At 41.6% G+C, this 12,758-nt stretch overlaps 1 protein-coding gene across 3 annotated transcripts in view; it reads left to right on the top strand.

Moving 5' to 3' along the window:
- Nucleotides 1–4,784, top strand: part of CEP152 (centrosomal protein 152) — a 49,307-nt gene extending 44,523 nt beyond the window's left edge. For all 3 annotated transcript variants that reach the window (XM_081838662.1, XM_081838661.1, XM_081838663.1), the window contains 6 exons: nt 246–416; nt 1,033–1,123; nt 1,207–1,307; nt 1,579–1,735; nt 2,883–2,986; nt 3,511–4,784. In XM_081838662.1, coding sequence (XP_081694788.1) covers nt 246–416; nt 1,033–1,123; nt 1,207–1,307; nt 1,579–1,735; nt 2,883–2,986; nt 3,511–4,454 — 1,568 coding nt within the window. In that variant the 3' untranslated portion in view covers nt 4,455–4,784. The remainder of the gene's footprint in view (nt 1–245; nt 417–1,032; nt 1,124–1,206; nt 1,308–1,578; nt 1,736–2,882; nt 2,987–3,510) is intronic.
- Nucleotides 4,785–12,758: the final 7,974 nt, after the last annotated feature.

Here is a 12,758-nt window from a genome sequence, read left to right as displayed (position 1 = left end):
TGGAGGGCCATAAATTCCACATAGCAAGACTCCAAGAAGCTGGGAAGCATAGAATAAACGTGACTCTGGTTGGTCTATTAGCTGATTTCCTTCAACTAAGTAAGATATATAGGCACTAGAAACCTGTTGTAACCACACAGAGGTTCCAGAAAAATACAAGAAAACAGTAGTTTCTGGCCTCAAATACAATGGCTACCAATCCACGTTTTCTAGTTTTCTTAACTTTTTGTGTTGATTAACTGCAGATTTGAAATATAGGAAAAGAGATCCCTTGTCCCGAGAAGACATTTGTTGTGAGCACTGTCGCCAGCAGCTGGAAAGAAAGGAAAAAGAATGTCAGGATTTGAAAAAGAAACTTGATAAAGCTTGCAAGCACCTCCAGCTTGCAGTCAAAGCAAAGTCAGAGCAGTTCCAAGGTTTGTGTTCTTATTTGTCAAGGTAGAATTATTATTGGACTATACCAGTGATGGCCAAACTTGGCCCTCCAGATGTTTTGGGACTACAACTCCCATTATCCCTAGCTAACAGGACCAATGGTCAGGGATGATGGGAATTGTAGTCCGAAAACAGCTGGAGGGCCAAGTTTGGCCATCACTGGACTATACCATCTCCAGCCAACACTGGGTATAATAGGAGTTGCAATCCACTGGAGTCATTTTCATAGAAGTATACGTCCCCAGGTGGATGAGGTCCTTTCTCGGGTGCCACAATCCCAATCAAATAAGTTATAAGACTATGAAAGAGAAGACACAAGTTGATAATGTTACAGTGTCTTTTTAGGGTGAAGTGTTCAAATCTTCTTCCCTCGCATTCCCACTGCATTTTCCATCAGTATACTAATGGTTCTATTTGACATAAATTTGAAATGCCTGGGCTGCATGTTTCTATAGGGTTTCCGTAACTTTTTACTCAGTTCTATATAGAATTCTGGCAATGGTGCCAAATTAAGATAACAGGAAAATTCCACACTGATTCCTATTTAGATACCCAGTTAAATTAACAATGTGTAATATTTTTGTTCTGTACTTTTAGAAAATGAAAAAATTGTAGAGGCATTAATGGAAGAAAACTCCACAATGAAGGACAAACTTGAGGATTTGAAGTTGGCCAACGGTCCCCCAAGGTAGTTAAGAAAAAGAAGAGTGATTTATGGGTGCTTGAAACTTCATACTCAGTTTGTGTACTGTGTATTTTGTGTGCTTATAGATCATCGTCAGAGGGGAGTGTCTCAGCCCCTTGTTCCTGTGATGGAAAAGCCTTGGAAGAAATGCGTTTTCAGTATATTAAAGCAGTGGGCAAAATTAAGAGTAAGTGCTAAAGAAGTTCCTTGTAGTTCAGTAACTAGTTTCCCCCATCTGCATGCTTTACAACATAGTAACTGAGGCAAATTACCAGTAAGACTGAATGGCTGCATTGTGGGTCCCATAATCCCCTGTCTTTTCTGCACGATATGTCCTCTTACTATGTTTCATAAACATTGATCTTTTGTTTGTATTATTGAATATTCACTTCTGAAACTCCAGTTGTGTATCTCTGGAGCATAAATTCTTTATTTAATTTATACCATGCTGTTTATAGGTGACATGCTTCGTTACATACATGAAAGTAAAGAGAGAGCCGCAGAAATTATTAAAGCAGAAGTTTTAAGAGAACGTCAAGAGACAGCCCGGAAGATGCGCAAATATTACCTCATTTGTCTTCAGCAGCTTTTGATTGATGATGGAAAGCATGATGGGTGAGGTATTTCTAATTGTATTAGTTGAGAAGACAACATTTTTCATAGACTTGTGCTTGAGATCCAACACTGAGTGAGTCGGCTTGTGCTCATTTAGCAGGACATTCTCTTCCTTTCCTCTTGCCTGCACCCGCTTGGCCTCAGCCCCAACCCCAAGTTAGAGGTCTGCACAGCCTAACTTTATGGAAAGTACCTTATTTTTCCATGTATAGTACGCCCACCAGGTATAATATGACCCCTATTTTTTTGGACTGCAACAAAAATGGGGGGGGGGGAATTGCCCAAAGTTGTTGAGCTTCTTTGGGGGGAGATTGCCCAGAGTTGTTCAGCTGGGAGGGGGGAGCACCAATCGCTCTACAGCCTTGCCACAGCAACCAATCACACGCCCAATTGCCGTGGCCAATCTCCTGCTGGTAGCTGACGCCAATTGCCCTTCCCCCTCTGCTATCCGTGTATAAGACAACCTGCAATTTTTGCCTGTTAGTTCTAAGAAAACAATATTGTTTTATAGCTGGAAAAATACGGCATTTTTAATCTTGCTTATCAATAATGGTATTATCAGTGACAATACTCTCCAAGTATTGTCTGCGAAGCAGAAATAGGTTGCTCAAAGCACCTGTGGAATTTACCAAAGTTGCTATCTCACCTGCTCTGCATGAGAAATCCTCTACTTTCTGCTTTTCAGCTCATTGATTGAGAGAGGTAATAGCTGCTCTTCTAGCCTGCACTTGGACAGATCACATTTCATGAGCTCTGCTCTCATCTCTCAGAAATCCCATCCTGTCGTATAATTATTTTATACAATAATGAAGAATTATGCAGATATCCTTAAATCATTCAAACTTTAAAGCTACAAGGGAATCTTTTGAGTAGCCAAACCTTGGAGAAACCTTTCTGTGATATATATATATTGTCCACAGACAGCTTTCCAGGTCATGTGGCCAGCATGACGTACGTGTGTGTGTGTGTGTGTGTGTGTGTGTGTATAAGTGCTCACTCTCTTTATTGAAGTGCTCACTCTCTTTCTTTTTGTCGTAACTTCAGATGGCTGGAATGGCCCTTGTAATTTGCTCCTCTAAAACAGTTGTCAATCAGATTAGTCCAGAAAAGGGTGGAGTTTTAAGACCTCTTACTGGTTTTCCTGCAGGCCTGAGAAGAAAATAATATGTGCTGCTGGCAAACTTGCTACAATGGCGAAAATATTAGAAACACCTGTTCGTAATGCATCCCAGAGCAAAGTTACCCACTCAGGTACAGTAACATGAAGAATGCCTATCTCCTGGTTTTTTATACATGTCATTTGCTTATGTAATGAGAGGAGATGTTTGCTTGTGTGGCTTATAGTACCTTCAGTTGTGCCTTCCGTATATGTGAAGCACTTTAAACTCATTGAAGGAATTCTTTTTAAAATATATGTGTTTGTTGATTTTTTGAGGATACAGCTGTAAAAACTTAATAAGATATAGAACATCTTCAATGTTAAGAAATAAATATGGACCGATGGGTCAGAGTTTACATAAAATCAAATCAGATCAGAAGCCATTATTGGCAACAACAACAAAATCAGTTGATTGGGGAAGGGGATAGTCTGAGATGTGTCTAGGCCAAGCAAAAAGAGTCTGTCGGTGGAGGCAAATACCTCCCCTGCATAGGTGATGCACGAGTCGTTGGAGGTTTCTATAATACACTGTTGTTGGCTATAAAAAAACAATTCCTCCAAAACAATTACATGCTTGATTTTAATTTCTTTTTACTTTCCATTCCACCTTCTGTAGCCCAGTCACAAAATTCCAAGCTGCTCTCTGAGGTTGAGAAACCTCAAAGAAATTATATGCAACAAGCCTCGCCAACCCTAGTAGAAAACCAAGTTCATGTCAAAAAACCCAGTAACCCAGCTACCCAGAAACGTATACCTTGTAGCTTACGACAGCAGCTGGATGCTGAAACCCACTCAGTTGCAAATTCCCATACCCAAGTTGGTGGGAGAGCTTTTAAACAGCTGGATGATACATCACTTGGTGCTGTATCAGTGGTGGCATTCAATGAAGGCGAAGACGTAGACAGAGGTCAGTGTCATGCAGTCAGTGATGCTGCGTTCCAGAATCGTTCCTCGCGGATTTCTCAAGCAAAGCTCCAAAACATTCAGTCAACTAGCGGAACAGGAGATAGCTCTGACTCCAGAGCAGCTTGTGTAAGATTTAAAAACCTAGATGAAAGACCAGTTGTTACAGAACTTGGATGCACTCAGTCTTCTAGGCATCAGAAGTCAACTTCTCAGAAAACTCAAGTCTTTGACATTCAGGAAACTCCAGAACGGGATGAAGGATGTTCTTCTGATTGGAGCTTGGTCAGTGAGACTTTACACATGGATGTGTCTCTGTATCCTCTTCAGAAAGCACATTCCAGTGCACCAGGAGAATCCCACCCCAAAGAAGATAGTTCTGGTTTTTGTCTACAACCTGGTGGCCACAAAGACAAGACAGGTGTTACAAAGAGCCGAGACATGGGCTGCAATGAAGGCCATCTGGCTATGAATCCTAGCTGTGTACCATCTTTGAATGTGAGCAAATTAAGCCCTGCCGATCCCTATCTGAGTGGTGCAATGTGTTCAACAGCTGGGAAAAGCTATAGCCTTCTGAATTCAAGGAAACAGAAGCAAGATGTTTTGGCTTTTCAACAAGATAGTGGCTTTGACAGCCCACAAATCAACTTTGATTAAGCATCATGGACTCTCAGGACAGTCTCACAAAAGAGATACTTAAAAATATTTAAATGAAAGCTGTGGAGGAAGCCTGTTGTGACAGTCTTGTGAGTGTTTTTTTCCAATTCTTAACTTTCCCTTTTCGACTGTTACATGAACAGACCGATCATAAATATTTATGCAGGTTTGGGATATGTCTTAGCTATCTGTCTTAGACTGTGTATAGTGTGTGTGTGTGTTGCGTTTTGCATATGAAATTATCTATTTTTATACCTCAAGATTAGTGTGCAGTACAGTGCAAACTTTTTTAATTTATATGGCAATAAAACTGACACTTTGTGATCCGTATGCACAATTGTCATAGAACTTTCTTCAAAGTTGGGAGTACCTTTCATTTATTTAGTACATTCATCACCCTTTTCTCCAGAGAACTGGCAGACATAGAGTTCCAGGGCAGTCTTCCAGCTGGCCAGTAGCCAGACCCAAACCCACTTAGCTTCAGCAAAGTTAACTATGTTATGCACCTTCAGACCATGCCTTGTATGTGTGAAATGCCAGGACATGGAATCTTAAACATTTCCTTTCTAATATGGAATGTAAAAAACAACTGGCATTAGCAAACTCCAATACCTAGAGTGCTATTGGGTTTCTACTTCCAGAAACAGCACTGCTATGATGTACATGGAGGAAACTTTCTCAGGAAGCAGATCCTGGCCATCAATTAAGCGTTGAGGAGATACCCAAAGTTCTCGTGATGAGATTTCATTTACGGTATACCTAAGGTCCAGTTTATGTGTCCGTGTTTTTGTCACAAAATGCCCAGCAGTCAGCACCAAGCTGCTTTATCATATAAACAACAGTGTGCTTAATGAGAAGGCAATGTGTTTAGTTAGCTGGTTTGCACAGAACATTAAACCATTGGGGGTTTTCTTTTAAAAAAAAAAAACTGGTTTAATGTGACTATGAGTGTGGTGGCGCACAATATACAGTGTTTGCTTTGCTCCTTCCCTACTCCTACTTATGCCATACCAGTGGGAAACAAGGCAAAAACAAATGGTATGCTAAGGGAAAAACCTGGGCTTATTGCTTGGAGAGAAATGAACCACAAGCCCAAGTTCAAACATTACGATAAGCTTGTTTCCCAGTGACTCAGCAGAAGCAGGGGAAGAGGACAGCATTAACTACATGCAACAGCACACTGCTAATTTGTGCTAAACCATAGTTCATTTTAAATCTGTTATATTGCCAGGTGCTAAGTGCCTCTAGCAGGACGCGTGTGGCGCTTGGGTTAAACCACAGAGCCTAGGACTTGCCGATCAGAAGGTCGGCGGTTTGAATCCCTGCGACGGGGTAAGCTCTCGTTGCTTGGTCCCAGCTCCTGCCAACCTAGAAGTTCGAAAGCACATCAAAGGGCAAGTAGATAAATAGGTACCGCTCCGGCGGGAAGGTAAACGGCGTTTCCATGCGCTGCTCTGGTTCGCCAGAAGCGGCTTAGTCATGCTGGTCACATGACCCGGAAGCTGTACGCTGGCTCCCTCGGCCAATAAAGCGAGATGAGCGCCGCAACCCCAGAGTTGGCCACGACTGGACTTAATGGTCAGGGGTCCCTTTACTTTTAAGTGCCTCTAGCATCATATCAAAAACCTTTTCAATGGGACTTTTTCTTCCAGGTGTTTTTCACAGAACAGTAATTTTTGTGTTTCATCTCACAAAATGCCACTTTTCCAGGTACTGGCTTTCTAAACTTCCAGCATGAAATAAGTGGCATAGAAACCTATTTTTTTATGTGCCTTTAAGCAAATTTGATCACTCAGAGTTGATTCCCTCCCACCCAGTGTTGCAGTGAGGACTACCATTGAAGTTTGTGGTGTCAAGTGTGTAGCTAAGGATCCAGAAATTATGGTGTATCTGAGCTTTGCTCCTGCAATGCAGAGGAGGAAGGGCCAATGAACTAGTCTGTGTCAGTTGTTGACATTTCTGTATAACTATAATGGAAAAGAATCTGCAATAACCCTTATCAAATTCCTAAGCAGCAGAATGGTTTCTTGAACAGAAGTTGACACACAACCAGTCTTAAGGAGGAAACTATATTAAAAAGATCTAAACCAGTTTCCAGGTTCCATGGTACAGATGTACCTGTAGAAATTAGTCGCATCCGGTTATTAGAGGTATATGTTTGATTTCTCCAGTAAGAGGAAAGATGCTCACAGCAATGCTGCCATTATTCAATCAATGTTTCTTTTTTATATTAAAAAACCCCAACTGCAGTTCACCTTCAATCGTTTGGTGCTACTAAAGCCACTAACTGGTGTAAATACAGTTTGTTCAGTTAAACTAAAATGTGTTACGTTTTTAAAAAATGTTCATTGTTTAATGGCACTCTGCTCCCACCTAGTGGATTCCTGTGTGTATTCTTTGAAACATAATTCCTGAAAACGTTTGAGCAGTACAAGTAAGTGATGGCACGTAACCAATTTCAAGATTTGAATGCTGCAGGAAAAGGAAATAATCTGGGGTACCATCCATCACATCACATGTGTCTGCAACTCCATCTGACTTTTCCTCAGCCTCTTTGCTGTTGTGAGAGAAAAGGTATGTATTTAAGGACTCTGTATATAGGAAGCATTTGCCTACAAAATAACCCCCCATGCCCTTTCTATCAGGTACATTACAGAACATGGCATGCCTCCAAGCAATTTGCCACTCCTTTTTTATATCTGTTTTTAAAGAAAATCTGTATCCTGCCTTTCCATGATAAACAGTTCTCAATGCAGCTTCCTGTATTAATAAAAACAATTCAGTGTAGAACAATACATTAAAAACCGTAAAAATGCAACAGAGTCAGACACTCAAACTTAGATCTTCAGTTAGGAGCTAACCTCAATAAAGCTTGCCCTAACAGTAGAAAATAGAAAGGGGAGTTTGGCAACTAGGGTGTGACCACAGAGGAGGTCCTCATGCATCTTAGCTAGTTTTGGAACAGTCATTATTGAGTCTGAGAAGGGCCTCGCCATCAGATACTAGGGAGAAGGCACAAATGGTATGGGAGGAGGTAGTTCTTTATATCATTTAGGCCTTTTATAGGTAATCACAACACTTTGAAACCCTCCCAGAAAGGTACTGGCATTCCAGAACCACCATGGGAACATAAATTTATGTGGTGCAAGATATAAAGTTTGTAACATGCAAGATTCCCAGCAGAAAGTGGCCACTCTCCCATCTCACCCTTGTGCATTCCTACTTGTGTTTCTGTAAATTGTATGGCCTTTCCTCCAGCTTGTTTCCATTCCCCATGGCTCCCTATGCAAAAGTATTGTCCTTTAGCTGCAGCTTCCATTTCTGTGGAGGAAGCCACCATTATTGGATGCTGTTGGAAGGACTTTGCTGTAACCCACAACCTTCTGATGATGTCTTCAACTGAACTCCTTCCTTACTGTTGTCCTTATAGCCAAGAAAGCCTTCCTTTTAGCTGTTGCCCTTGCCCAATTGATATGGTGCTCCCACAGTAGTCTGGGTCATGTGATTCCTCTGGCAATGGTTTCTCTCTTGCATGATGCTCTAGGCACACTGTCAAGGAATTGATGTTGGCTGAAGCCTTTAAAACCCCACTCAGCAACTACTTTAGTAATTTAGAGAAGATGGATGACCTAGCAAGTGCCATCATCAATACTGCCACTCCTGTTATGGGCTGGCAACCAAATCAGAGGGGCCTGATTTGGTTTTGGGTCCTACAGTTGCTGATTCTTACTTGGCATGGATTTAGAGCAGTGTGGGAGCTACTAGAGTTGAGGGTACATTTAAAGGAGCCTTAAGATGAGAACTAGCATATATCAACACATATGCACAATCGAATACTGCTAATGCTGTTTGTTTACTTCGTTGAGTCTAAAATCTATCAACTTTAGGTTTCCTTTTTCATAGCTTTACTCTTGAGAATCAAGAATTGGTGCAAAGAGCCTTGTGTAAAGAGATCACCGCGTAAAACTGCTATACATGTGGCAGCATAAAAGCTGTTTTCTCTGGTGTACCTTTTGTGCAGGAAAGTCAGTCTGCGGAGTGAAGCATTAGATGCGTCTAGCGGTTATAGCTAATCAGGTGTATTGTTCGCATTCTGGGCATGAATTCTTTACCACCCAGTTAGTGGAATCTGTGGCCATGCTCCACAAACATTTTGCTAGTTCACCTGAAGAAAAATGGCTGGAAGTGGGGCAGGGCTGCAGAGAGAAAGAGGCAGGTGAGCGAAGGGGTAAACAGCACCCCCAACCTGAGAGAGGGTGTGTCAGAAGGAAGATGAAATAATATTGATTTATATAGATTAGTAATTTTGTATTAATGTAACTTATGTATATGTAACTATTTTTGGTAATACAGTGGTACCTCGGGTTAAGTACTTAATTTGTTCCGGAGGTTCGTTCTTAACCTGAAACTGTTCTTAACCTGAAGCACCACTTGAGCTAATGGGGCCTCCTGCTGCTGCCGCACCACCGGAGCACGATTTCTGTTCTCATCCTGAAGCAAAGTTCTTAACCTGAAGCACTATTTCTGGGTTAGCAGAGTCTGTAACCTGAAGCGTATGTAACCTGAAGCGTATGTAACCTGAGGTACCACTGTATTTTGTTTAAGTTGTGTGTTGTTCAGTTTTTTTGTACGCTGCTTAGAGTTATTTTAATATTAAGCACTATAGAAATTAAATAATCAATAATCCATTTCTCCCACAAATGTGCCTTTCTCCATCACCACTTTGCCTGACTCTTCGCTGTTGAACATGTAGGATGGTAAAGTTTTTCTCAGAGTGGATTTGTTGAAACTAATGAGCATGACTTAAGTTTAGTCCATTATTTTCAGAGGAGCTCCTCCAGAACTTAGCTGGACACCAGCTGCAGTTCCTCCCTCAACTTCTGTTTGTTTTAAAAATAAAATGTGTTTCTAGTCCCTCACGTGTTATGTAATAAGGAGATTAAATGTATGCATAGTTAATTGATAAAAGTTTTAAGGTGGCTGTCTTCTAGCTAGATCTTCTCTTCTTAGCTTTAATTCTTCTAGTTGTGATTGAGTGTTTTTCTCCCATGTTGAGAAGCTGCAGCCGCTGGCCATTTGCCACCTTTTCTGTTATTGCTTGGTTCTTTTCATGAACCACATAGAAGTTGAGTGGGAGTAGAGCAGGTGCTCTGGTTTGCTGCAGCCTCATGAGGAACACAAAGTAAATCTGCTCGTCTAAGCTACAGAAGACTTAACACTTATTTAGAAGTGTGTGTGTAAGACTGCAGTCTTAGAGCGTTTAGCAGTAATTGGAAGTCTCAGTGGGTAAGAGGGGCCCTCTCTCAGCCCCACATTCAGAGATGGGTAACCTGTAGCCGTCCAGATGTTTTTGGACTCCCAACTCCCAGAATCTTTTACCATTGACCATACTGGTAAGGGCTGATGGGAATTAGAGTCCAGTAGTCAAGAATCATGGAAGTTGAAGTCCAGGAATCTGGAGGGCTGCAGGTTCCTCATCTCTGCCTTAATTGGTCATATTCAAGGCCCTTTCTCTTCCTTCCCCCACAGAATACCTTTAACATAAAAATCCAGCATGGAGGTGGTAGGGTAGAAAACCTGATTAGGTTTACCTCTGAGTACATTTGGACCAATATTGTGGCAGGGTATGTTTCCCATTGCATATTTCAAGTGCTGGTTGCTGTAATCCCCTTCCATGCCAAATTATAATGTTTAGTCATTTAGTCATGTCCGACTCTTCGTGACCCCATGGACCAGACCACGCCAGGCACTTCTGTCTTCCACTGCCTCCCGCAGTTTGGTCAAACTCATGCTGATAGCTTCGAGAACACTGTCCAACCATCTCGTCCTCTGTCGTCCCCTTCTCCTTGTGCTCTCAATCTTTCCCAACATCAGGGTCTTTTCCAGGGAGTCTTCTCTTCTCATGAGGTGGCCAAAGTATTGGAGCCTCAGCTTCAGGATCTGTCCTTCCAGTGAGCACTCAGGGCTCCTTAAGAATGGATAGCTTTGATCTTCTTGCAGTCCATGGGACTCTCAAGAGTCTCCTCCAAGCACCATAATTCAAAAGCATCAATTCTTTGGCGATCAGCCTTCTTTATGGTCCAGCTCTTCTATACATCACTACTGGGAAAACCATACTTGGTTTGGAAGGCACATAAAATGGAATGTGACCCTTCATATTGGAGGTGATAACATTTGAAAGTGGTGTGCACCATGGAGAGTCTCTGCTCCAGAACCGCTTTTTAGTGTTGTAACAATGAAAAAAAATCTCCATGTGATCAGTCCACACCGGGTTGCAAATGAAGGTTTACATCAACTATTGCCACTGCAAAAAATGCCACCTTGGACACATGTGGAGTTTGGGGGGTGTCTATAGCCTATGAAGTGGTCTTCCACAGGAACGTGTTTTGAAACGATATGTGTTGACAAAAATTGTTTGTCAGCTCTATTACACATGACCTATAGAATTGGAGCAGTACAACTCACAAAAAAATGTTCACGTACATGGAATGGAGTGGACGTGAACAAGTTCTGTTCCCAGAGCGAGGTGGGTCCATTGTAATTCCTATCCTCCGAGACCATGGATATTACTTAAGCTGCATCAGTAGGACACTCCCTTTGAACTGAAACATCTCATTAGCAGGGGACTGATTGGGGCAGAGGAGAGAGACAGCAACGCCTATTCCCACAACTGACATGTTTTAAGGAATGCGAGCTTTGATTCTGCAGCTGCCGCTCCTCCAATCATCAAGGGGTTTTGCAAGAATGAAACCGAAGGAACTCCCGAGTTCATAGCTCCAACTTGGCTGACCCACATTTTATTTGTACATCCATTGGGGGGGAAAGAAGAATTCCAGATTGCTCAGTGCACCAACCCAGCAACAAGCAATTTATCCCAAGGTACGGCACAAACTTAACTGTCTTGCTCTGAAAGATATGGGCACTGTAATTTGTGTATGCCAGTGCAAATTTTAAATGGTTGACTTGGAATACAGACATTACTTTTATGTATGACTATGCGGTGGTAATTGAGGAAAGGAAATCTGAACTATCTAGATTATTCAAAATGATCAGATTTTGAACTCGGAGAAATCAAAATTGGTGGGGGTAATTGCTTGTCTTTCCGGAAAATGTCACTCACAGCAAAAGCAATGAGTCTTAAGGAACGTAAAAAAATTCTAGTCTTTTTGAGTTGCCTCAATTTTCACTTTTGCCGCCACATGACTGCTTCTGTGAAAATTAGTAACAGCAAATACGCAGTGGAAGCAGACTAAAAATCTTTTACATAATAGAGGAAGTACGGTACATGCTCCTTGTCTAGAAGTCTCCAGTATAAATGGGCTTATTGGGATTAGCTTTGTGGGATAGCAGATTTTTGGATTTAATGTGGGGTGACCTAGCTTCAAATTCCTGATCTTATTAAGCTGAGGGCCCGTACCACACAGGATGAAGAAGATCCAGGGCTGGCTGTACTGACTTTTTGTTTTAACTTCTGAAAATCACTGCAGAGTGCTCAGAATTTGACTGGAGCCCTCAGAATTTGACTGGTTACAAGCTCCAGAGTTCCCTGGGAAGATGGGCTGATTGATAACCCACTCTGGAAACCGACGCTCTAAAGGGAAATGGGGGTCTCCTAACAACCGCCAGCACCCTTAAGATACTAGAGTTCTCTGAATTATTTGAGGAAGCCACAGAGATTTAAAGTGGTATGATACAGCTTTATGTGTATAGTGTAGATGGAGCCTTTTCCTTCACAAAAGGATTAGATAACAATAGCTTGTCTTAGTCATGAACTCATAACAGTGGCTAAGATTAGTATAGACTTGAGCTTTGAACTGTCTTCATTTTAGACTTTTATTGAAACATGGTTGAGATATGCATACACATGCACCCCCACAGGCTGCCATAAGGCTGTTTTGGGACTACAACTCTCATCATCCCTAGCTAACTGGACCAGTGGTCAGGGATGATGGGAATTGTAGTCCCCAAACAGCTGGAGGGCCAAGTTTGGCCATGCCTGCATTAGGGAATAAATATCTGTACTAGCTTGAGGTTCACATCTCTTTTCATGTACCTTCTGCAGGAGGTGCCTTCTGTTTTAAACTTGAAACGCTTGCCAAAAACATTCCTATGCTACCAAGCTTAGACAGGCAGTTAAGAAAACACAGTTCCATAATAGCTTATGGTTTCTTATTTTAATTTTTAAGTGGTTTTATTGAATACAGATGTTGTAAACCACTTGAAGTTTTTTAATGATATAGTGGTATTACAATTTTTTTATAAATAAATATTAAAAAACCAGCAAAAACATTTGCACATTATGAA

The sequence above is a fragment of the Podarcis erhardii genome, assembly GCF_964252035.2.
Source record: "Podarcis erhardii genome assembly, chromosome: 14".
Lineage (NCBI taxonomy): Eukaryota > Metazoa > Chordata > Lepidosauria > Squamata > Lacertidae > Podarcis > Podarcis erhardii.
Note: the sequence above shows the minus strand (reverse complement) of the source record. Positions and strands in the feature narration are given on the sequence as shown.